At 40.9% G+C, this 25,692-nt stretch overlaps 1 protein-coding gene across 1 annotated transcript in view; it reads right to left on the reverse strand.

The window, feature by feature from the left end:
• Positions 1-5,772: 5,772 nt before the first annotated feature.
• The window catches only part of CHAT (choline O-acetyltransferase), a 36,219-nt gene continuing 16,299 nt past the window's right edge, over positions 5,773-25,692 (reverse strand). The window contains exons 8-15 of the mRNA XM_040607531.1: positions 24,152-24,321; positions 21,986-22,086; positions 21,656-21,784; positions 20,397-20,519; positions 18,747-18,888; positions 15,579-15,641; positions 11,423-11,560; positions 5,773-9,701 (exon numbers count right to left, since the gene is read on the reverse strand). Of these exons, the coding sequence (XP_040463465.1) occupies positions 9,432-9,701; positions 11,423-11,560; positions 15,579-15,641; positions 18,747-18,888; positions 20,397-20,519; positions 21,656-21,784; positions 21,986-22,086; positions 24,152-24,321 (1,136 nt within the window). The 3' untranslated portion in view covers positions 5,773-9,431. The remainder of the gene's footprint in view (positions 9,702-11,422; positions 11,561-15,578; positions 15,642-18,746; positions 18,889-20,396; positions 20,520-21,655; positions 21,785-21,985; positions 22,087-24,151; positions 24,322-25,692) is intronic.

The following is a 25,692-nucleotide window of genomic DNA, read 5'->3' on the forward strand; positions in this document are numbered from 1 at the left end:
TGCCTTTGTCCAAGTGGCTTCTACAGTGCCTTCAAATATCCAGCTGCCTGCTAGTGCCATGGCAACTAATCGCAGATAGTGTTTGCGGGACAGGTACCAAACTGAAAGGGCTGCTTCAAATTTGTGTTTATTTTTCTCTTCTGTAACAAAACCACAATAACGGGGCCTGAGATCTCTTCATGCATTCTAGCCGGCTGTGTTCAAAATGTCTGATGGAGCTAATTTTTTATCTTGCTGGAAGTTACCTCACTGTCATGTTACAAACCTTTTCTCATCTGTCTCTGTTCTTTCACAACTTGGTCATAATATTACCCTAAAGCAAAGTCAGAACAGTTGTTCTCAACCCATACTTGCCTTGAAGTTTGCTGCTTCTCTTTCAGACCTGAAGAAGCTTGTTTGTATTTATTCCAGCTAAACATGTTGATGTATTAAGGATTAGTATCTCCCTACAAAACTGCTGGCATTCTAACTTGGAGGTACATCAGAAATGTCCTCAGAGTGACGTTGCAGAAGGCACTAAACAGAACAAAAACTAAATCTGTTTTAAAAAATAAAGTAGTCACAGTGGTGAGTACATCTGCCTGGAGTGTTTCCATTGATGTGCACAGCATTCCATGCTTAAGAGGTCTGGGGAGTTTAGTCTTCTGCTTTTGGGAGTAAATTCTGCCCAGAACTAACATTATTTAAACTTAGTCTAAGTAATTTGCATATACCTAAGAGGCCAATAAACAATTTACTGCCAGAGCAAAAAGCCCTTTGTTGGTGTCCCGCTGACGAATGCAGTGGGGGCGGGTTTAAAGCCCTCCCCGTGCTGAGGGCTGTGCTGGAGCTGGAGCCTGAAGCTGGGTTGTGGTGCAGGACAGTAACTGCTCAGTAGTTACAGGGTCGGGGTCACAGTGAGGTGTGAACTAACTCACTGCTCTCCAGGGCAGAACTAGAGCAGGGCAGATGCTGAGACCCCAGCCTGCTGTCTGTGTGGATCTCTACTGCAGAAAGTGCCTTTGGTATCTGTGCCAAGCGTAACTGTATTGATCGTCTCAGTATGGTTCAGTCTGAATGTTCTCACTTTCTAATCTTGTTACATCAGAGTTGCAGAAAGCAAAAAATGTTTCTGTCTTCTAAAGGGACAATATGGTTTTCTGCCTCGCTCAACTCTGAGTGTTTTTTGCTCACTGAAGAACACTGTTTTAATGCCTTCGTTACCTGTAAGTCATCAGAAGGGGACTGTATTTGGATACAGTCATAATGTTATTTTGGCAACACTTTTGTGTTGGATCAGTATCAGTGTAAATGTAGTTTGGCTATTTGTAAGTGCAGCTCCCTGCAGGTTACAGCTGATAGGAGACACCGAGTGACAGGATTTCTTTGTCTTTGTTTTTTATGCTGGGCAACCTGTCTTTGCTGCCTAGCGCTCCCAAGCCTTGACAAACGTTGCATTTCTTTATTCATGCCACTCTGTTAGGATGCAAAGACTAACCACTTCTTCCTTTCACAACTGATTATGGGCCAAACTGAAAATTGCTCAGGGTACCAGCATTCTGGCATAGGGTTGTTTGTAAACTCCTGAATTTACCTGACTCAGAAGTGTTTTTAAAATGAAGTTGAGGTTGAGAATATATGTTGACAAATCAGGAGCAAAAAAGAAGCTTCATACTCTAGATATTGGGGGGAAAAAGATCAAGAGGAAAAGGCAGCATTACTTTTGAGACACCTGGAATATCATTTGTGGTAACACCCAGTCAGCTTTAATCCTGTCCTTATGGCAATGCCACCTTCTTTCTCTCTGTACCTTTGAGCTGTGTCTAATGATGTACGAATGTTTTCTGAGACATTTGTGGCCAAGAAAAGAGTGGATCTGGCATATCGGTATGAGTCTGACATAGGAAACTTTCTAGAAGTTGAAAGAATGAAAGATATCCAGGAATTTCTTCCTCCTTTTAATTAAAACCAAATCAGAACAACATGCAAGTCACAATCCTACATGAATTCATAATATTCGGAGTGGTAACATGACTGGTTCTGGAAAAGGCAGTATATTCTTAATTGGTTGACACATGAGTGTAGCAAGTAAGATTATCTAGCGCTTCATTAAGAGACCTGGAAGTGTAAAGAACCAACTGTATCCTGACATTTTAGATACCGTTGTGATGCAAGTACATTGCCTGGCAGAAAGCAAAGGCATAAGGGAATGTGTCCCTGTAAATAAGTAAGCATTTAACACTGCTTTTCACTAAGTGGGTCCAACTTCCCATCACCTCCTAAAGGAGAAATACAGCTTACAAAGTATATGCAAATAAATTTATTCTTATTTTACATTTCTACTTCTTATCCTAGCATCTATATTCCTTTGCGTTCTCTCTCACAGTACTTGGATCCAGCTTGGCTCTACCCTGGTTAGCTGTATAGTCTGAGGTTGATTCAGCTTTGGTGTGGATTTAAAACAGATCAAAAAGTGAATGTAGCATTGCAGGTGGTTCCACAGATAGTAGCATGGCCTATTAGCCAGTACTTCACTGTGTAGCGTAGGTCTAGGATTGGAACAAAAAAAAAAGTATTTTGTTGGAAGAAGTTTCCAGCTGGAACCTCCCAGTTCCTAACCTATCTGCCTGCCTTGGAGGAGGGTGAAACCAACTAAGCTGAGGTGCTAGAGATGGCATTATCCTTGGTCAGCTTTCTGCTTTCGCTCCACAACTCCCATCCCCAGCCCTACAGAGGCTGTTGAAAAATGGGGAGGTGAGCAGTGGTGGCTTTCAGCCTTTCTCTGGAAGCCACTTGCACATGAGATTAGAAAACTCAAGCCCTGAACTCCTTGTCTCAGCTGCAGCAAAAAATGATAAAAAAATTACTCTCCATGAGGCACTTAAATAATATTATCTATGTTTTCCTGCAGGGGAGGAGGGGAAAACAAAAATCCTGAAGAAATTAAGACCAAAGCAAAGAAAAATGTTTGCTATTTTGAAAGCAGAAGCATGCTCCGATACCTTTGTGGACTGAAATGTAGCAGGTTTTCTTGTGATTGTGTGCTGGTGCATGCGGGAAGGCCCCAAACGGTGCTCTCCCAGGCATGGCCTTAACTCCCAAACTACCCTCTCCTCCTGACTGTGCCCTTCAAACTGCCTCAAATATAAAGGAGTGCAGAGCTTAAATGTGTTAATATTGACAGAACCTGGACTGTTTATGCCTTAGGAAGCGCTCATTTCAAAATATAAGTGCTTTCAGTGAGAGACCGTGCTGAATAAAACTCTGTACTTATGAAAATCCAGGTCATTGATGTTGCAGCAAAATACAGTCTCCCTGTTGCCCACCAGCTCTACAGTGTTCCAGCCTGGTATCTCTCCCAAAATAAGCTGATATCCATCTGCCTGCAGGACAGCTGGAGAAGGGCAAAGCAGCAGTGGCCAGCACTGTACTTGCTTGGTTTCCTGTGAAATCTTGAGTATATCCAAGTTCTAGCACTTAGGAGGGCCAGGAGCAAAAAAACAGTATTAATGTAGTTAAGTGCTGTACAAAACTCTCCACAAATCCTATCAGCTTTAATCTCTGGCTTCACTATTATTACATTAATGGATCTCCTTTGAATGAAGCTTCCACCCTCTGTCATTTCTAGTTCCAGCGGTAAAACGCAAGAAATTCATTATGTACTTGTATTTGCTATTAACTGGCACAGCGGCTGTAAGAAACACAATGTATTTATTTGTAACTACCATGGAACAGGACTAAATTCAAAAGAAATCTCCAATAAACGTTAAGATGGTGCTATAGAACAGCTGGAACATTAAGTGAACAACCTTGATAACCCAATTGTTCATTCACGCATAATTCATTTCACTTCTACTGAAGGAGTAATTCCTCAGGACGTTAAAGACTTGTGATTTTGTGAAGCTGAGAATGAAACCAGAAGGGACAAAATCCTCTCATGACCCACATATTTGTTTAGATGAATTTGGTGCTTTTTGGGTTTATTACAGTACATTGTATAGCACTGTAAATTAATCAGAACTGGGGAGGAGAACTGGCTGATACTGAAATTCCATGTGCCTGCCGCCCCCCCCCCCCCCCCCCCCCGATGTAATTTATTTTAAATTCATCTTACTCTATTTACTTGTTTCACAAGACAGAAGCAGATTCCTGTATAGCCAAACGTGCAGGGTCTCACCTTTCCAGGTTTTTATCGGCTATGTGTCAAGGCTAGTACAGCCTACTGCCCAGCACACATCAGTTATTTTGGCAGGCAGAGGTACCGCTTCCTTTGTCCCAGTTCTACTGTAGCTGTATGACTTGCAAGGGTCGGTGTTTCTCAAACATTTAACCTAACTGTGTCCACCTGTGACAGCTGTTTGCAGCATTTTAATTCAACTTATTGCAAAACTACAGAAAAGGGCTGAGGAAAGAGTCCGGTTCATAAAGCAGCATGTTTTCAGCTTCTGCTGCTGTTCTGTCATCCTCATCAGACAGCTCCCACCTATTTCTTGGATCCTTTAATGGCAATGTCTGACAATTAACATTTGTAAAATGAATGAGAGAAATGGCATCTCTATACTGTTGGCTCTAAATGTAAAAAACCCAGCCTTACTACTTTCCCGAGGCTGAGGCCTGGTCTCGCCCAGTCCCTGTCAGGTACATTGCAATGATCTGCAATACATTGCAACCCCAGTAAGAGGATGTGGATGAGGTGCTGGTAGCTATATATTGCATTAACTCCTGCTCTTTGTGTCAGCTCAACAGTGATACCGAGTTTATCTTTTTTTTTTTTTTTTTTTTAGGTGCATGCATGTGATCTAAAGCCTTTATAATCACACATTTTACTTATCTGAATACTTCAGATCACATGCGTGCGATTTATCTTGCAATCTTACATTAATTTTGCTAGGTAGAAGTTTTTGTTATGTACCCTCTTGTAGTCGGAAAGCATTAGAACAGAGAAAAACAGTTGCTCATTCCCTAACAAACACAAAATAGCCAACAGTAATCTTTAATTCGCGATGAATTGGAAAAAATATAGCTACACCTTCTTTCGTGGGCGATGTCTCCCCAGCTTTAGGCAGGGATAGTGCACTTTGGCTGTTCTAGCTGGCTGGCCAAGAGGCTGAAGCACCCCTGCCCAGCGGGGCCTGCAGCCAGGCGCAAGGTCAGCCCTGCACCCCCCGGGGCCAGCCCTGCACCCCCCCAGGGGCCAACCCCGCTCACCCCCCGGGGCCAGCCCCGCTCCCCACCCCACCCCACCCCCCGGCCCGGCATCCGCCACCTGCCCTCAGCGAACTGCTGGGAGCTACAGCTGGGCTGCGGGCAACGGGAGTTACCCTGCACTCCCAAGTACTTGGCTTTATCGCTAGGTTTGAGCCTGAGCGTTTTCAGCTTGAGGAGTTTGTTTCGGATTGCGCTTTTTTAGCGAGGTGTGTGTAACTGGGAAAGATACACGCAGGGTACTACGAGCTGGTTTTAGCGAACATCACGGGCCAGTTCGCCTTCCCGAGGCACGTTTCAGGGCCAGCTCTTTCCCCAGTCACACAGAGCCTCCCTCGGCGGCCTGCGAGCCCCTCAGCGCGGCGTGACCGCTGCCAAACGCCCGGAGGTGACCGCCGGGCCCGGCCGCCCCGCCTGCCCCCCGGCAGCTCCCCCAGCCGGGGCCCGCTTCCCGCCGCGCCGGTGGCTGCGAGGGCCGCCCCGCCTCCCTTCCCCTGAGGGGCCGCGGCGGCGGCGGGCAGCGCCCTGGGGCTGCCCCGCGGCGGCTGGCGGGGCCGGCGGCGCCTGGCACAAAAAGGCGGCAACGTCTTTCCTCAGGGATTTTTTATTTGCGGTGCGAAGCTCCATCTTTCCATAAGCTGAGTGCATGTTGCCGGCATACACACCTCGGGTCGTATATATTAATATAGACAGATAAATATATATTAGTCGAGCGCAAAACACAACAGAAACCTGACGTGCTATAAACACACCTTTACATTTATCATAAATCTATACTATTTTATAAAAATAAAAGTATCGCTAAAATATTTTTATGTCCTCTGCAATGCATACAGGAGGCTTTGGGCTGCGCTGCCACAGGGCGCTGTGGGGAGCAAGGCCGGCCTCCCGCGCCCTCCCACCGCCACGGCTTGCCATGATGTATATATACTTATCTATATATCACTATAGATAGAAAGAAGTCAAGTTTCTTTCACTTTTGTACACAGTGAGCATAGAAGTTGAGAAAAATTGCCTTTTTAATTTCTGCATCCCAGTGCCGTGCGCACACGATGTACACCTACGGGCAGAGCGAAACAATTACCGCCTCAAAATTCTCTTGCAGGGGGTTTGTATGTCCCGGGTCTCACCAAGAGGTCTTGTTAAGTCATTGCCACTTGTTACATCCATGTAATTACACTTAATTTGTCAATCAAGATTTTCTCTCTCTTTATAACAAACTGTCTATTCCATAGTTTTCTGGTTGGAAATGTTTTAAAGGCTTCACATTCAATTTCCGTAAGTGCATGTGCATAGACCGTGTATTTTTAAACCTTAGAAGAGAACTTCATTTGTATAATGCAAATAATTTTAAATAAGAACCTAAGAAAACTGCCCATTTCCTGAAATCCTTAAATAGGTGCAGCTGCAGCATGGGACCCTGATGTGTGGGTGTAGGGGTTGATTGAGGAGCAGCACAGTCCCTTATGCTTGCAAACGGAGACATTTGTAATGCCCTGTGCCCTGAATTTTATCTATCTGTAATTTAATCAGGACCCTCCAATTTAAACATGCCTGAACCGAGCCTGCAGTTTCTCAAACAGGGCCAGGCACTTGGCAGATCCCACTTTTAGCAGGGGCAGTGGCTGAGGTTAAGGATGTATGCAAATGCCTTCCCCTGGAGGGACTGTCTTCACTGAAGCTGCTAGTTTTAGGTATTCAGGCTGAATGCTAAACTCAGAGCAGTGAGTATCTAAGATACAAGTATGGAATGGTTAGCTAAATAAATAGGAAGTATGGGTGGTCATGGTTTTCTTCTTCAAGTAAAAATATGGTGTTAGTATTTGCCAGTATTGCAGAATCTGAAACACCTGTTACAGCAGCTGTAGACAAGGGGCTCTTAATGATAAATTGGTATAAAATTTCAGGTGTGGCTGTAGTTTCTGCCTGAATTCTCAGTGATTGTGTATTGAGTACAGTGTCTAAGCTACTGTTAAAATTCCAGCCAAAAAAAAAGTAAAATGAAAACATGAGTAATATTTACAAATAAGCATCAGTAACTATGGAACTAGGAATACAAAATAAAATTGTACATTTTGTTAGAAGCAAATTAATAAATAATTAAATAACGATTCACAGCATTTTTATACACTTAAAATATGATTATAACTTTTAAACATACAATTCTATGACGCAAAACACTGCTATGTTTATGTTAAAAATGTAGAATGCATTTGTAGGGACATGAGAACAAAGCAAAAGTACTGGGAATGTTTCAAAGTAATTTTCATAATTACAGTATAGGAATTATTTAAAATCGTATTTTGAACAGTATATCCATTAAGTGAACGTCTGGCTTGACTAACAGTTTTCTTGGGGTGTGGGAGGGTTGTTTTTGTTTTTTGGTGTTGGTTTTTTAAAAAATTTTTTTACATTTTAACTTTGGGGCAGTTTTAATGCCATAATATTATTTATAAAATCTAAAAATAGATTTCACCTTTGGTTTGAGCCACAGCTCATGGAGTAATGAAACACATACATTTTTAAGTGAATGCACTCTCAATCACTGTAAATCATCACAGCTGATTTGCTCCAACACAACTGACTTGCTCCAATTGATCATCAGGCCCACTGTGCTTTCATAGATGGGGTTGTGGGTAGTCTTTGTCCAGCAGACTGCTTAATTGCATGTACGCCCCTCCAAAGAGGCAGTAAAATAAACATGGACACATATAATCTACTGAATCTGTATCTAGAGTTCTGCGCTTCCAGTTTATTGTAATAAATCTGTTCTCCTGCTTTTAGGCTTGAGAGTGCTTACGCATGTGATTGTTCAGCCTACAAAGGAAGAAAAGATGTCTCTGCTTCTCCACAGGCAAGTAAGCAGTCCTTGGCCAGGCCTCCGAGTGTGCTCCAGCTTGTCTAGCAAAGGTTCTGCACTGGAGCTAGTAGCTAAGTGTCTTTAGTCAGTGAGTAAGCTGTATTCTAACAACGGTGACTGAACACTCCTAAGCAAGACAACATATTTCAGCTTAAGAGGAAGTAACTGAAAATATCAGTCCTTGGAAGGATTTGTAAGGAATGAAAGAAAAGAGATAATGAGAAAACCCTCAGGGTAACACTCACAGAATATGGAAATTACCAGATACTCTGGTATTTTCCTGACTGAATTTACTGCGTATTGCAGAATATGAACCCTACATCTACAATTTAAAAATATAAAATATAAATCCTCCCAAGTGGGATGATGCAAAGCTGATATGAGTACCAGTACTCTTAAACTGGTATTTATAGCTCTAGCTTGGAGACTTCCTTATATTGCAAGTTTGCCTTTTCTTTCTACTTATTTATTGCTCTTTAATTTTGTGTGGTTGCATATACTCTCCTGCTAACCACAGTGACTAAATTCATTCCTGTGCAAACAGAAAAGGTCTTAAGCAGGACTGAATTGCACTTATGCTTTGTGCTTTGCCTCTCTGTCAGACTGGATTTTGCACACTGATAGAAAGAAATAATTAAGTCAATTCATTACGGAAAAAATTCTCCCAGTTCTCTGTGATGGATCTTATCTCCAATATGCCATTTTCAGAACAGGACTGTGCTTGAGGCAAGTGCAAACCAGAATAAAGGCTAAATTATTTCTGCAGCATTTTTGAACTGGGGGAACACGCAAACACTAGTGTAATCTTCCTAAACCCTGTTGGTGAAAATACACAGTGGCCACTTAAAAATAATCTGTTTTCCTTATGTAGTAAATAGCATGGTGGTATTAAATACTCTACATTCAAATTTTCAAGATTTAATGGCATCAGCCTATTATTTACAATGTCACTCTCAACATTCCCAGTAGGGGAATATTTTAATTTTTTTTAACATGCAAGTCTTGCAGGAATAGATGTGAATACTTTAGTGCTACTTGCAGGGGGTGTTAATTAATTGGTGTGCCTTAGTATTTAATTTATGTCATAGACAAACTTACTCAATTTTTTAGGTGATAAAAAGGCATAAGTTAATTATGGTTAGAAATAGTAGTACAACTTGTATTAATTCTTCCTTCATTTCAGCCATTTGAGACCAAACCTTTTTTTGCTGACTCTCAAGCAAGAAATGGTAGTTTAGTATGTACAGGGTTTTAAATGTTGGCTACAATGTAAAACAATGACATTTTGGTTCTACACTAATATATTACTAGTACTATCTTGCCTTTGAACAACTATATTATTGTTTCTTCCATAAGGTGGGTTCAGGAGAATAACTCCCACAGCCTCTTAGAGTTTGTGGTCACTCTGCAGCTGTGTGGTTGCTTCTTGTTTAGCAAGTGGCTTTGCCATAGTAGGATTGCATCTACTGCACAGATCTCTCATTTCTAGGAGACTTTCTTCCACAGCTTTTGCAAACGCATCTGAAGAGGTTTCTTTACAGTCTTTAAAGCTTGAGATGCAGAATAATATATGCTCTGGCTGAGGGTTATAACATGCCCCATAACCGTTGGGCACCACAGGCCCATAGCAGCAGAACATTTCCGTAGTAGTTGGAACCTGGTTGCAGGGAGAAGGTAAGGAGTGATCTCTGGTTAATGAGGGCACCTGAAATCGGTTGGTTAGGAATGAGGAAAAAGATAAGCAAATGCTACAAATGCTGAAAATGTGGTGAACCCCCCTTGTAAAATATCACTTCCTTCAGAAGTCCAGACCTGGAGCTGACACTTTGAAGGTAAAAGCTGATCTCAATACTGAATTCGGTTGCTCTGTTTGTTTGCTATTGTTTGGAAACTGGTATCATTTGAAGTGGATAATAATGCATAAGTTTTCTCACTTTATCTAGATCTTTAACAGCTATAAGCTGTGTTGCTGATAGATGGGTTATTTTTAAGGATGTATGTAATTCTGATACATAAAGTTATGATACATAAAACTTCTCTAAGGTTTTAAATTTCTTAAGGTTATCTTAAGGTTATATTAAACTTGTAATGGGAAGACTGTAATCAATTAGAGAAAGTAGTATTGTCCATTTCTAACCACCATTTATAATTGTGTTGTTGTATAAAAATATTTTAATGCATCTAGGTGCTATATGTCTATGACATGTGAGTTTAATCATGGCATAATGCAGGAGTGAAACACTTTCTCCTGCAGAAAACAAAAGACGTGTTAGAAATCTATATGTTTCAGACTCTGTGTACATGGGCCTTCACAAATGACATTCGGCTTTTTAATGGTCTAGAACAAGCCATTAGTCCTGCTAATAGAGCCATAGAATTGTCAGATAAATTTGCCGTGCAACAGCCGAAGGCCATAAAGCTATTCAGAAGCACTCTTTGCTCATGGATAGTTTCTTCCAGAATTTATGTAGTAGTATGTTGGTTACATTCACTCATGTCTGAAAGCCTACAAACATTATGACAAGATCAAATTACTTATTAAGGTTTTATGCTGTAGCATGATATTATAAGTCTCTTTTGTTGCATAGTTTCAATCTGTGCAGTTGGGTTAGTGTTTCAGTAAATTAATTCCTACAAAGATTTCTTCTTTCATTAGGACTGCTACTACATGCAATGAAACATTTAATTTTTAGGCTGCATGCTATAAAGATGTTTCCTTATTCACAATATTAAATGGAAGAAGTGTTGACTCTTAGAGTATCTTAGTATGGTTGCAAATAACTAAAATCCGTAAATGTCTGTAAATCCAGGATGCATGCCTGCGCAGGCTGCAGTCTTACACTGAGTAACTGAAGGCTCTTGAAGATTTCAGACACAGCTACTTTTAAAAGTAAAATTTCCTCATGGCTCTTGGCTTTTGTTTCTCAGAGTGGCAGCCTGTCTGGCTTGTGGCTGTACTGTCACTGGAGTAAAGAATTCACACTAGAGCTGTCACCTTAGGGGAAGGATGAGAAGAAAGGGAATGGGAAGATACATAGTTTGGGAAGTGAGGAAACACTGAGCCCTCATGCGAATTGTACTAAGCTTGTTTGTGTGCATTTCCAGAATTTCTGGGAAGGGGTTTGGGATGTTGCAAGGGAAGTGATAAGTTCAGTATTTATGGTTCTGATTTTGTGGGATGAACCAAAACTAGATTAAAAATCTGGAGAATTTTGCAGACTTCTTGATGGTTCTTGATGGTAACAGATTTTTGTTGTAGTTTGTTTTGGTTTTTTGGTTTTGGTGGTTTGTTTTTTTTTAACTGTGAGCTACAAAGTCTGGCAGAACACAAATGAATTAGCCTTTGCTTAGCAAGACCAGTGAACAGGAGAAACTCACCTGGCTGGTTGAAAGGATGAATCGATTACTTGTCAAATATGTCTCATCTGTAAATAACTCTGGCAGTTCCTTGAAGTGTTCCCGTGCCACCTCTCTGAGCCCCAGCAGATGATTATCTATTGCCATTCCAGTAATAGCCTGTGTACGACATGATAAGATACCAGCGTTTAATTGAGTATGGAGATATTTTCTTAGCTGTAACTGCCTTGTTTTCTGGTCAGAGTTGATGAACTTGGTTTGGATGATGTAATGCTGGTAATGTTCAGATATTACTCTGAGTACGTACTTGGATGATCAGTAACTAGAAATTCATATGGTGCTCTGAAGATGTAAAAATTAGGAAGGAGCTGGTCTTGAGATGTACCATGTGCTGATGTTATCTGGCATCTCTCAGAGCTAAGTATCATGGGCTGGGCTTCCAAAGCCACTGAAGGGAGCACATGGGACACTTAGAAATCTGTAACTTGTTTTGGAATTTCCTGTGTGTCACTTGGATTGTATTTCAAGATAGCAAGACAGATCTGAATTGAAACAAATTTATCTTTCATTGCCTTGCTGCCTGGGTCTCTCTGGCAGGTAAAGCGTGTGCTATTCCATAGAACTCGTATCCAAAGATCTGGTAGATGTCTCCAACAGATTTAACAGTGATCACAGAATAACAGATAGAATTGCCAGTGATCTATCACAGATCTACTAGCATACCCCACCACTTAAGAAGATTGGGGTTGTGGACACAGATGCCTTCTTGATTCAATTCACTGCCCAAATAGGCCACTTCCCCCTGCCCTGTGCTGGATTATCTCAGGGGCAATCATTACTTTAGCCCTCGCCCTAATGGGGCAATTGAAAACACTAAATTTGGTAAGTAAAGATGGTACTGTAGCCCAGGTGCCATGAAGCCAGAATCAAATTAAAGAGGGCTTAACTAATGAGAATAATGTGCCTGACAAGCAAGAGACCTGGAGCAGCAATCTAATTGCCATCCTACTTGCCCGTGTCTCTGCTCACCATCATCTCCAGCATAGAACCAGCTATGCTTGCCCCCAAACCCTGCTCCTGAGTGTCCCCAGTCTCCTCTCCTGATCGTCTGGGGAGGTGATCAGCAGCATGTGCAGTGACTGAACTTTAGTAGGGCCATGCTGGTGGCCAGCTAGCCAGCTTACAAGAATTATTGCCGAGCCTGCAGTAAGTCTTTCTACCGCAAGCTAGATATGCTTGGGTGTTTCAGCTCTATCCAGCTACATAATGCTGTAGACTTAAGGAATGCATTGGCTTTAAGGTCTTTGCCCTGATAGCAAATGTGATGGAAGATAGCTAACAGGATCAAAAGTCAGTCATCGGAGATGGGCAGACCAGGATAGTTACAGACTTTTGTTTCTTTACAAAACTCAATCAAAATTTGTTCCAATCAGGCAGGAATTGCATCAGATTAAAATGTGCATTTAAAACCCTTCAGTCTAGGTTTATTCTGCTTGGTGGGAGCATTGATTATGAGGACTGAGCTGTAGCTTACCCCTTGTAACAGGCTGAAGCCATGGAGGAAGAGAATGCTGAACAAGGGACGTGGTACTACACTGGGAGTAGAACCGATAACCCTGTGGCACGGGCCCCTTGTGACAAGGGAAAGTAGCAACCTGAGAGAAGGCAGGATTTAAAAACAAGTACAAACTTGGTTTTCCTCTTAAGGGGCAAATGGAAAAAAAAAAAAAAAAAGCACAAGTTTGCTTTTCCTCTTAAGAGGAAAATAATTTTAACCTGCTAATAATGCTTGAAGCAGGGGTTTGGGAGTGCATAATCTTGTTTGTTTTATTAAGGAGTAGGCACTCATTGGTAGAGGGGCTATTTGCTCATCAGCCCAGATGGAGAAAGGAAGCTTGCAAAAAAGTAGCATACATCAGGGCATGTTTATGCTGTTTTTCCCATAGAGGGAAACTGACTTGATAATAAAAGCAAATATTTTGCTATCACACAAGATTTATAAGGTTGTTAGAATTGACATTTTTGCAACATAGATCAATGTCATGTCTGAAGAGAGGCCGAGACAGCCTAACGAAATAAACTGTGAGTCAACACATAGGAAAAAACTGTGCTAAATTGAATTTTAGAGCTCCGCACTTAAGATAGAAATGCTACTAGTAAGCCCTAACAAGGGGAAATAAAATCATTAAATTGCTTTTTGTTTTATGAACTAGATTTTTTCGTTTTTCTTAGGAGCAATTACATTTCAGCCTGTTACACACTATTTAGTCAGACAATGTAAGTCTTGACCATAGTTTACAGGCACAGCAACTACATTGTGCTATTCTGAGAAAGAAGGGGGTACTTGGTGAATAGAAATACCCGGAGAACTTTTTAAATTTAAAGATAAGTTAATTTTCCGGTCTCAATTTTAGTATTTTTCCATGACCTACACGTGAGGTTGAATTTTATGAGTTTCAGGATCTGAAATGACTTGGAGGGGGAATTTTATGAAAATTTTTTCTTTTTATTTTGAACAGATGTTGTACAGAAATTCCATTGGTTGTGATCTAGTAGGCCTACAGTATGTTGTGTTCGTGGTGAGGTTATGCTGAGGTGGTTCAGGTGACACAATTGCCCTGAAGTAAGACTCAGCTCTGCTTTACAGGTGACACAGAGCCTCAGCCTCTAAGATGCAAGTTCCCAGCACAACGCTTGAAACGCAAACCTGTTGTGTTTTTTTTTTTTCACCTGCTTCTTTGTTTCACAGTCTTGGGAATAATCCTGCCTGAAAGCAACACTTCACCTCTCCAGTGCTCTGAGTATACCTTTGAAACCACCTCTGGAAGTGAACGATTTCTTGAATATTTAAACAGTGAGCAACAATGTGGGTTTGTTAGGCAATGGTCTGAGGCAAAACCATAGGTAGCAGATTCACTTAACATAGCTGGTTAACATTTATTAGTTTCATAAGTGGTTAGACTAAGTTGTTTGTAGGTTAAGTCTGTGCCTGTCTTGGCACAAGTGGGATGTAGAGCATTAACTAGACTGAATTATCTAATTTTTAATCAACAGAAAATGAGTTGCATTTCATGCTAAACTGATTTCTTCACTGGTGTGTGTGTGTGTGTGTGCATCTCTTCCTTTTATTAGATGTGCAGGTCTTTAAAAGAGAACTTACTGGAATCATTCCCTCATTGTTATGACCTTGATTAGAAATGGCACTTTGGAATACCAGAGTACACTTTCCAAAATACCAGCCAGTCTGAGGATCAGGTCCCAGATAGGGACCTCTCTCTGCTAGGGAAGAGAAGCCTAAGAAAATGCATAAATTATTATTTTTAGGGGTGCTCTGTGTGTGTGGAATTCCTGATGTGTTAACAGCTGTCTTGAGCTTATCTGTAACATCATAGTTTATCGGTCTAAATACCTGTAAACTTGGGGGATCTGGATTTTGCAGTTGGATTTTTTTCTCATGCATGTTACACAGCAGTTGAGTTGGTTGCTTGTAATTCTTGCTTACTTCTCATCCTGATAAGGCTTTCAGCTGTCCACTTGCCGTACCCCATTAGAATACCCCCACTGCCACTTTTCTTGGCTACCCTCATGGCTAACACTTCATGTTGATCACAGAGTACCCAGAATAAAGGCTTATTTCATCAGGCTACTGTTTTCCATTGCAAGCCTTTCAATATTTAATTAAAAAGTCCCTTTATTATATTTTGATTACAAACTCTTTAAGATGGAGGCCATTTTTTAATTGTTAATTTGTACAACACCAGGCTTAGTGGAGTCCTAATTTGTGGCTGTGACTCCTAAGTAAGACACTGATACAAATCATAAATGTTTTGCAGAAGCACATTCCGCATGAATATGTTGAATACAGAGTGTCATGTTCCGTGACAGTTCTATATAAAAGAGCTAATGCCCAAGAATGACGGTCTTGCCACTGATGTCTAATGCAGAATTTTGTTATCTTGCTTTCCAGGAATTATTTTTTTAAGGTGATGTTAGTTGAATATGGCTATTTGGAGGGTGTTTGGGTCATTAGAAATTTTCAGAAGTGTGACGTGGCATGTACTTTTCTCTTCAAAGATGCCTACATTTTCTGTTGCATAAATAGTTAATGATTGTATCTTCATAATTTTCTAGAACAAACTAACTAGTCCTTATTCAGACAAAGCAGTGTTCCACTTACCAGAATAGTGTAATTAGTTTGAGCTGCAATTGCATCCTTAAATCTCTGCATCTTCTCAGAATCCTGGTGGGGGAATGGAAATATATCTGTTATTGAATAAATTCTCAAAGAAATAGCATCTTCCATCAATTAACCAGCAGCCAAAGAGCGAGCGTACTCAAATGTCCTTTGCTCCTGGTTCAGGTGTAAGTATTATTTATAAATGAAAAGCCATAGGGATTCAATGTCCTAATCGGCAACGGTGCCTGGTTGTGCAAGGGTTGAACAGGTTTATTGGTGGTTGTTTGTTTAAAGTCAAGGAAGGACTTGCAGTTCCTTTTGTGGATTCCTTCCGTGGATTTTGGTGAAGTAGATTACTACTAATGGAATCGCTCCATTTGAAGTAGGGAAAATAATTGCCTAGTGTAATTCAGTGTTTTCAGAACAGCTAGGCAGTATATTTTTTCCACAATGGTGTATCTAGACAATGACAGTGGTATTAATGACAGCCATTACTGATATTTTACTAGCCAGTCAAAAAATTACTCCCTGGTGTGAAAGGGCATCTAGAATTTTCCAAGGCTGCTCTACCCTGCACAGATTCCTCACATTTCAGATAACAAGCCAGTAAATTTTGACTCCTGTCAAATGACAGCCTTTTATATTGCAGGAACGCTCCTAAGAAGTACTGCCCTGCTGTACATCAAGTCCAATGCTACAACTTTTGGAGACCCTGAAACAGCCAGAAATGACTGGGTCTCCAGATAAACGGGAACCTTCAGCTCCTATGGACGATGAATGATCTTTTGAACAAAGAATTAATTTTAGAAGCCATTCAAGGCCACCATCAGGGACCTTCAAAGTACAGAGTCTGTTATTTTTTCATAGGGCTAGAGCTAGGCCTTAGTTCCCTTATACAGAATAAATTACCAAATGCAGTCTTTAAATCTGATTAATTTACAGCTATTCAAGCAATCTCTGCAGTGTCAGTTGCTACTTCTTTTACAGCAAGTGTCAAATGCATGAGATATTTATCCTCCTAGAGAATCAATCCGACTTGATCAATCTTTGGTGACTGTTCAAGTTATCATTTGAAGATCATTTTTATTAGCATCAGATAGAAAATAGTTTTTAATTTAGTTTGGATTAATGGCTATTAACAAACAATATTTCGGGGAGTTCAAGGCTACTTAAACCAAGTGATGCATCTCTTTGTCCAAAAAAATAAAATTAACCCCTTCACATACCGAGATAATCTGTAGGTCTAAAGAAATCACCTTGGAACAGGGCTGTATTAAGTGAATTTTGTTTCTAATGATACTGTGATAATAATACGTATTGTTTTGAACTGAAAGATAAAGATGTTCACATCAAAACAAAGATTTCTAAAAGTTTGTGGGAAAGAACATTCACAGATCAGTTTAAATGTCCTTTGCATCTCTCAGTGGACAAGAAGCCAGGAAAACTGTCAGTGTATTGGTTTGCATTATGATTGCAGGTTTTTCAGGGGGAATGAAACCATTATTCTCCCTCTTCAGTACTGCCAAGGCATGCGATATAAAGATTAGGGAGATGAGACTGAGTTCACTGTAGACACGCATGGCAATCTTCTGCTTGCCTGTGTGAAGCCGTACAGTTTAGGATGCAGTGAAAGGTGGGTACAATCTCAGATTTCGGTGGTTTAAAATGATGAGAAATTCTGAAGCTTTGGGAGAGCTGCAGAAGTCAGTAAGTGTTGGAATAAGGAAGGTAGGAAGAGATAGTTGGAGGGAACAAGAAGGATCTGGCAAAATAATGTGCTAGGAGCAGGTTGGCTCCTCCTAGGTGTATAGTCAGCCTGCAGCAATGTGTGTTGGGGCTGGGGGTATCCTGGGCACCCAAGTGTGGAGGGGAATGTGTGCACATATAATATCAGCTTCTAGTGAAATATGATTAAGAACCATGTTGTCAGACAGGACACTGATAGCAAATAACATCCTCTTCTTGTCTACTGTATGGTAGTCACTATGTGCAATAGTATGGTCATAATCTGCCTTGGATTACCCACTCAGTCTAGGGAGTTACTTCAGGTTTCCTTTGAGTTATCATTTTAACATAGAACTTATTTGAGTCTTGTTCATCATGAGCTAAGTTCTGGTCATGGTAACCTTAAGGAGACTGAAGAAGCAGTGAAGGAACAGAGCACTTCTCTGGGCAAATTTTCCTTCTAGCAATACTTCTAGCAATGCTATGCTAGATTCTGTAGAGCAGCCACGTGGTCTGTTTCCACTGGAGTGGGCTTATTGTGCAAAATAATCTATATTATGGCAGTGTTTTGCATCTGAACAGCCACCTGGAAATTCCCTGTACAGCAGTGAAGTGCAGTGGGTAGAAGCAGCACACAGAGAGATGCTGAGGGAGCCTCTCCAGGGATGGCGGGCGGGACAGTGCGCCAAAGCTGTTTGTGCAGCTATGGTCTCAGCTCTCTCACCTGTACCTCTTTGCATCCTCATCTACTGTGTACAGTACTCATGCTTCTGGCAAACAGATGGTGTGCCTCAAAGAAAGGCAATTACATTTTTCTTTTTGCAGGATGATGTCAGGACAGTTTGGAGAGTTGTTTTATTAGCGTGATGAAGTTTTTTCATCACGAAGGTTCAGCCCCCTTGAGGATCCTTTAAAGCTAACTCTATTTGGTAGAAACATACCTTTAAACCCAAAAAGCTCAGCCAGAACATATCCACTTTATCCAGAAAGCAAAGCATGTGAATTATATCACTTCACACATAGCAGTCTGCAGCAGAGCTCTTTGCTGCAGGGGACCTGTGAGGCAATTCCCCTGGTGTGGCAGTATAATGATCCTGAACTTTGCATGTTCAGCCTAGATCTCGCCAGGGAGCTGAATTTGGATATGGTGATAGATCATTCCTGAGACAGTACTAAGTCTAAAATCAGATGATTTGTTTCTTGTAATATCATGCTTAGGCACCTCTGACACCTTTTTAGGCACCTTTTGGTGCTTAAATAAAAATAAGGAAATATTTATATTTAGCTTAATGGATGGTCTGCACAAAAAGCAAAATCCTGCTACCCTACCCTATGACTTCATGTTCTCAGTTAACAGTTAAAAATGAGAGGTTGGGGATCATGAAAGTATTATTTGCTTAGTGTTTTGCCAAAGAAGGCAGAGGGGGAACCAGGGCAACATACCGATAGAGCTGTCTTGTCATCAGTCATTGCTTTCACAAAAGCGAATGCTTCTGCGGTAGCAGACCTAATATTGTCAACTCTGCCCTCATCAAATCGGCGTATGGAAGCACTTTCGTAGGTAGGGACCAGTCTCCTATGGCATCTGAGAGAATGAATTAAGAAAAACGAAGAATAATTATTTTCAAGGAGTCATAAAGACTAAAAGAAATATAGGCTTGGTATATTTTATTGTTACAGCCACGATTTTATTTTTTGCATAGTATTCATCTTAATGTTGATAGAATTCTATAAGAAGCTTAAAAAAGATGGATGGTCACTCCTTTCTAATATGAGAAGCTGCATACAGCTGTATACGTTTTAGTTATGCATTGCCCATAAAAAATGACTTGCTGTGTAAAAACAAGGCTAGTAAAACTAAAATTTACTGAAAGATCTCAAGGAATGTTTTATTTGTACTGCATCACTAAATAATTGTGTAATTAATCATTTACTTATGGCCTTGAAATATACTTTATTTAAAACAAGAAAAAATGCACTGTGTAAGAAAAATAGAAAACTAAAAAGGGAAAAGGGTGCTATTTGAGATGGAGCTGGAATGAAAAGCAAACAGAACAGTGTGAAGACTATTGTTTGATTTGGGTCCAGGTATATAGCTCCTGTTCCTCGCTTCAAGACACCTACTGTGCCTTCCAGTTGAAGCAGGAGTCTCGGAACATAACTGTCCCCTAAGGTTTTTGCTGCATACATGGGATTTATATCATGGTTGGGATCCAGATGAAAATCTTGGACCAGGTCATTATTGGAATTTGGTGAATGGAATACACAAATGGACGTTTAACAGCACTTAATGGAGTATGCAAAATGTGATAGGCATCTCTGGTTTTGACTAGGTAAAGACCACTTCAGGATTTAATTTGACACAATAAAGAATTGTTTATGAAATAGGCTGTTCTGCAGGAAACCATGCAACTGATCTCTAGCCTGGAGCATTAGCTGTTCTGACAACCTAAAAAGGAGCTTTTAACTTTGATAACACCATGGAAATTGGAGGGTATTATCAATTTTGAGGTGCCTGTGAAGAAGGAAGCAGCAGTAGTTGCTATCCTGTGTAGGAACTCTGATCTGATATGCTGCTGTAGTATTTTTCCCTGTCAACGCTTTTTGCCCTGCAGTGCAAGGGATGCGTATGTGTTGAGCTATGCGTTACTGTCACGGTTCCTCACAACCTACCTGCAGTGGCAAGGGAGTGCATTCTGCTCCAGGGACTTGAATTCCCTAGCTGCTTCTGCTGCTGTGGGTGGCAGGGTTGTCTACCACTCCCTGCCACATCCTGTCACCCTCTTCTCTATGCTGAGTGCAGGGACAGCTGTAGGGAGGGCACTGCCTGGGAATGGTGTGTGGTGGAAGGGGGATGTGGGGATGGGAAGGTAGAGCAAGGGGAGGGAAACGAGTGAGGAAAAGGAGTATTCTGTCTTAGAGCCAAGTGGGAATTCCTATCTTGTCTGACCTACAGTCATTATGCAAGATCACTCACTTCCATGCAGGAGGCATTTGTTTGGGTGCCGAGGAAAAAAGGACCCTTTGCATAAAAAAACAAATCGTAAGTCTCCTTTTGTGCTGCCTTGTTCCTGTGATTTGAATTAACCTTACCTGTAAAATGCCAGCTGAAGTGCTACTTGAATATAGGCATCTGGGCTAATCTTTTGTTTCTTAATAAATTCCTTTCCATAGTTCTCAAACTTGTAGGCGATAAAGTCCAGGTTTTTTACTATCCTGGAAAACAAGCAGAGGCAGTTACTGCAGGGGGAGATGCAAGAATCTCATGTTCCATTTCCATTTGCAAATAAAACCCAGAGATCATTTCCTGCCTGTACCCACTTGGAGGTGAGCAGGCTCCTGCTCTGCAGACAGTCCTGCCCTTTGGTAACTTGTTCCTAGTCAGTAACTTTTATTCATGCAGGTTCTAGGCTGGGCTTGTTATCTGCAGCCTTAGCAGGAGCTGTGGCACTCAGGTCATTCTATTCGAGTAAAACACCTTTTTTTTTTTTTTTTTTTAACCATAGTGTTTTCACTCCTGAAGCCTAAGTGAGGGCCTGCTTTGTTCTTGACAAATGTCTGTGAGATTTGCTAGTGTGAGAAATGGGTGGATTTAAAACCTGGTAAAGGGTGTAAGCTATTTGCAACCTTTCAATTTAGAGGACTACTACCTTTATTTAAAACCAAAAAGGTATTACTCTGCATCCTGGATGTTCTCATACTCTTACATATGCTTCTAGTTACTTTGAGGTCTCGTCTAATTCAGTCATGCTGGACATACTTACCGCTGGTCATGCAGACAATACGGTCTCTACAGAGAGATGACAGGCCTGAGTGTTGAGATTAAATAATTTGGAAAAAAAATCTCTCATTACCACCCCTTCCCCCAAAGATCATGCAAATCTTTTACAGTCTGGAAAACTAACCCCTGTATGAGCAACATAGATGTAAACAAATTACATTCCTGAATTAAAATCGTTATTCAAATCAGTTGTATTTTACTATCGCATGTATGTATCCCCATTGTCCTGGCTTCGGCTTTAGTCAAGTCAAACCTGCAAAGTGCATCCACAAAAACAGCGGACTTGCATCCTGTGCAAATCAGACTCAACAGTTTTTCCAGTGGTCTTTCATTGTCCTAATATTTACATGGAAGAAAAACAGTGGTAATACAATTCCTGAATACAGTGAAGTGGCTCCAGTCCATGAGGGTGCTATCCTGCCAAGAGATGCTAGGTATGTTCAGCTTGGGAAGAGGAGGAGAAGTGGGAGAGCAGGGAGAACCCTCATGAGGAAACCCATGCCTGCACACAATGTGCTGAGTAGTTCCCAGCTTGCAGTCACTGTTGAGAAAAATGAGGCATCTCTTCTACCTTTGGAGTTTTTCTGCTGATGATGCCAAATGTGCCTGAATTTCAGGGGAACATTTCCATCTCAGTCTCCGTGGAGCAGGAAGCTCACTCACTGAATCGGCTCGGACTAATTTCTTGGAGCTTTCTTTCCTGTTAGTATGTGAGAAAAAAAAAATCATTACAGTCCCAGGAATAACCAATTTATTAAACACTGCTTTTTTAGGAGGTAAATGACTGGTTTCCAGGAGCTGTATGGGTCTTAGCAGCCCTGTGCATCAAGGGGAATTTGCGGCTGGCAGAGGCTTCCCAGGGCTGGAGTGGGTACAATAGCTGTACTGAAAGGTGACTCACATGTGCTTGAGCAAGTGTTCAGTGCACTGCACCAGTACGATGCCATCAAAAGGGGAGTGTTCACACACGGTACCACAGATGCCATCTCTTCCTACCACAAACTAAGCAAGGAAAAGAACAAGTGTAAGATAGATAGAGAATAAATCATTTTCTGGGTAAGTTACCCAGGCTGGCAACCTAACCACACGAGAACAACAACATCGTTTGTTTTCTTATTGCTCATATCAGGAACTTCCTTGACTTACAGATTAGTGGGTGACTTACAGTCTTATCGCAGGAGATTTTCTTGTCCTATGAATAGCATTGCATTGGATCCCTTTCATGCTGCTATTTGAGACTGATTCCTGCGAGAATGTAAATTCTAGCAGTTCCCACTGGAGTCTGGAAATAGGATTTAGCATCTGCTTTCTGGTAGAGAAAACCCATTAATAGAAATACAGGCCAGGGTTCTCCTTCCCCATTTGGGGGGCAATGCAACTTCTGTATCTGGGAAGTCCCTTAGGATCACATTTTATTGCAGATATATCAAATGAGCTAGCTCATGCTTATTTGGTAGCTTTCTCATGGCTTGTTTTACTGCCCTGCTTCCTCCTTACCTTTTTTGGGGTGTCTATTCTTCATTTTCCTCTTGCTTGCTTTCCTGATTTCGTTACACATACATGGTACAAGTGGTGACACTTAACCTGCTGCACTGCAGTTCTGATACCCCCATGCAGCTGGTTACTTCTGTGTTTCAAACCAAAGCAAATGTCTAGGACAAAATTGCAACTTGTCTCACATGTTTCCTATCCTTTTTCTGGACTTTCCCCCTCACTTCTTTTGAAGTGTCTTTTCCTGGACTTCTCCCACTCATCTTGCTCTGTGCATTTGTATCACACAACTATGCATTCTGCCTCTGTGATTTCTATGAGGTTTTCACCATGTGTGTGGTGCAAAAAGTTTACCGGGATGTTTTCTGATGCCTTACTGCAGAGCTGAAGAAGAATATGGAGAGAAAGAGCAAGTCCTACTGTGAGAATGGCTTCCTACAAAATTTGCATTTGCATGAAAGAAAATGGGATCTTTTTTCCCCTATGAATTTCTCTTCACCTTTGAACCACTTCTGGCCGGAATAAATCTGGGCAGATGCAGCTTTCCCATATACTATGTAAATGTATTGCTTTCTGCTACCTTCTGATAGTAAACAGAAAGAAAATCTTGTTTATTCTCATCTACTTGAAACACCTCAACTGGTGGCCCTGCAAATGACAGGATTCTAACTAAAGACAAATGGTGTGTTCTTGAAAAACACAGCACTGGGGTCTGCTAATAATGTCATTTGCAGTGGTATAAATCAGGAATGACTACTGAAATGTATTTGCACAGTAAGTAAGCGCAAGTGAAATTAGTTTAGTGGTTTCTCTTTTCATGTTGCTGTTCTTAAATACGGGCAAGATCAACAAGCATTGTGCAAGCAATGTATCAGTCAGGGGTTTTTTTTAGTGTTTTTCATGAGGTGTCAACTTTGTTGGCAGTTGGAGATTAATACATTGCTTCACCCTGGGTCTATTGCAAAATGTGAACTTAACAGTGCAACACTTTCAAATATGACAATCAAAATCTGATTGGGAAGAAGGCTGGAGAAATCAATACTTTCAGGAAAGTCTCAACAAGGATGTCATTAAATGAGTAAACAGTCTGTTAAGTGAGAACTTCGTACTAACTTTAACACATGCTGAATTATAAGCAGTAGTATTTCTAGGACAACAGGAAAATGTGTGAGAAAACAGAGAAAGCTATTGTACTTTTCTTTTTTTTTTCTAGGATGCTAGTTCAGCATTTTTATTTCATTTGATTGAGTGTAATTAAATGGGTACTGTTGTTTCAGTTTGGTTTTATCAGATACTTACCTATCTGTGTATCTGTCTACCTCCTCAAGTGCAAAGGGCAACTTCAGGGAAGGTGAAAGCATACCTGTGTTGGAGAAAGCCTCCCCACTGCAAGAAAGGCAGTAGATCTGCATCCCTGCCTTGCAAGGAACAGTGCTGTTCACACCAACCCTGCCTTGGCAGATGCTGACGCCACCTTCCCCTCTTTCTCCTCCTTGATTCTAAGTGGTCCCTACCACAAGGGCAACTGGAGTGCTTTCCACGTGCAAGTAATATCATCGTACTATAAGGTTTTTACCTGCATAGGTTTGTCATACCAACGATTGGCCCCATTTTTATGGTAGCCTCCCCCATGCAGCAGTTGCAGTGCCATGTTTGTATCATTGAGTTCCACCCCGCTTGGGCTGTCCAGACACACCAGGCATATGCACCGTTCAATCATGTCAAGGGAGTCGCGGTTAGTAGAGTCTGGGGATAAAAGAGTGAAATATTCACATCCTCTTATGTGTAATACAGGCCTGGTGGGGAACCCTGCTGCCTTGGAGAGCACTGGAGATCCGACCCTGACTCTGCAGTGAGCTGATGACTGCAAAGCTCTCTCAACAGCAGAACATCTTGGTGCAAGGAAATGTTACACTGAGGCATTCATTCATGTGTTAACTTTTGCAATATCTCTGAGTATCTTTCATATGATTTAATAATATCCACTTTCTTTTTCTGCTTTCCATTTCCTGAAGTAATCATATTACAGAATAGATCTATTTTACTCTTAAAGCCAGCAATGCTTACTTCTTTTATATACAACAGTTACAGAGAGGACAGGTGGAAAATACAGAATTTCAGAGTTCGTGCTGTTGCTGCAGTATCCTGCTCTGGAACAGCAGGGCCTGTACAGGTATTGTGCTGTTCACCCATTAAAACCCTTTTCTGGACAAGGAACAGCAGGGCCCACGTTGTTTTTGTGTTCTTGCATTAAAACCCTCTTCTCTCTCCTGTCCTTGGTCATTTCTTGTCCTTTAGAGAAACAAGCCCTGGATGGGTATATTGCTTATATCACATGAGGGAAGCATCTGTGGATGAGGTTGTGAGGTTTAGTTTTTTAATGTGATATTGCCAAAACCATGGGTTGCCACATTCCACTTCCTTCCTATCACTAGTGTACCGCAGAATAAAATATGATTTTTCTGGCTTTCTTTCTCTGTTTCTTTTTCCTATCCTGTCACTCTTGCTTCTACAGGTGGACTACAAAGGCTATTTTCATGTTGTCCTCAGCACTTTCCTCCTTATTTATGGTCTATTTATGTGGGGTGTTTTCTCAAGTTTTTAAAGTCAGAAACATTATGAAGGTAACGTTTTGTTTGCTTCTGAGGGCCCGTTTGAGGCATAGAAAATATTTAATAATGAGCACTTAATACAGCTCTTAATTGAAAGGATAAAAGTGTGGAATCTATAAAAAGAACTTGGTTTATTCAAAAGCATATAACATCATTAATTGCTGTTAAATGTTTTCTAACAAGATCAAAGGAAAAAGGGCTTTCAAACATCAGCTTAAAATTCCTTCCATTCTTAACAGATCAACTTTTACCTGCTTGTTTAGCTAGGTTTTGGTGAAAATGTTTTTGTTTCAGAATGTTCCTAACTAAAGAAATGAATTCAAATTGATCAAAACTTCTTGCAAGTCTGTGCTAAGTTCAACAAATCTGTGCTGAATTCAGGAGATGACTGTAGCTGAAAGAATGGAAAAAATATTTAAAATTAAACAATTCTGATTTGCATTTGAAATATGGAGCCATTTTAAAATGTGCATGTTTCTAATGTATGCAAATATGAAAAGTTGAT

This window comes from Falco naumanni, chromosome 9 (assembly GCF_017639655.2).
Source record: "Falco naumanni isolate bFalNau1 chromosome 9, bFalNau1.pat, whole genome shotgun sequence".
Classification (NCBI taxonomy): domain Eukaryota; kingdom Metazoa; phylum Chordata; class Aves; order Falconiformes; family Falconidae; genus Falco; species Falco naumanni.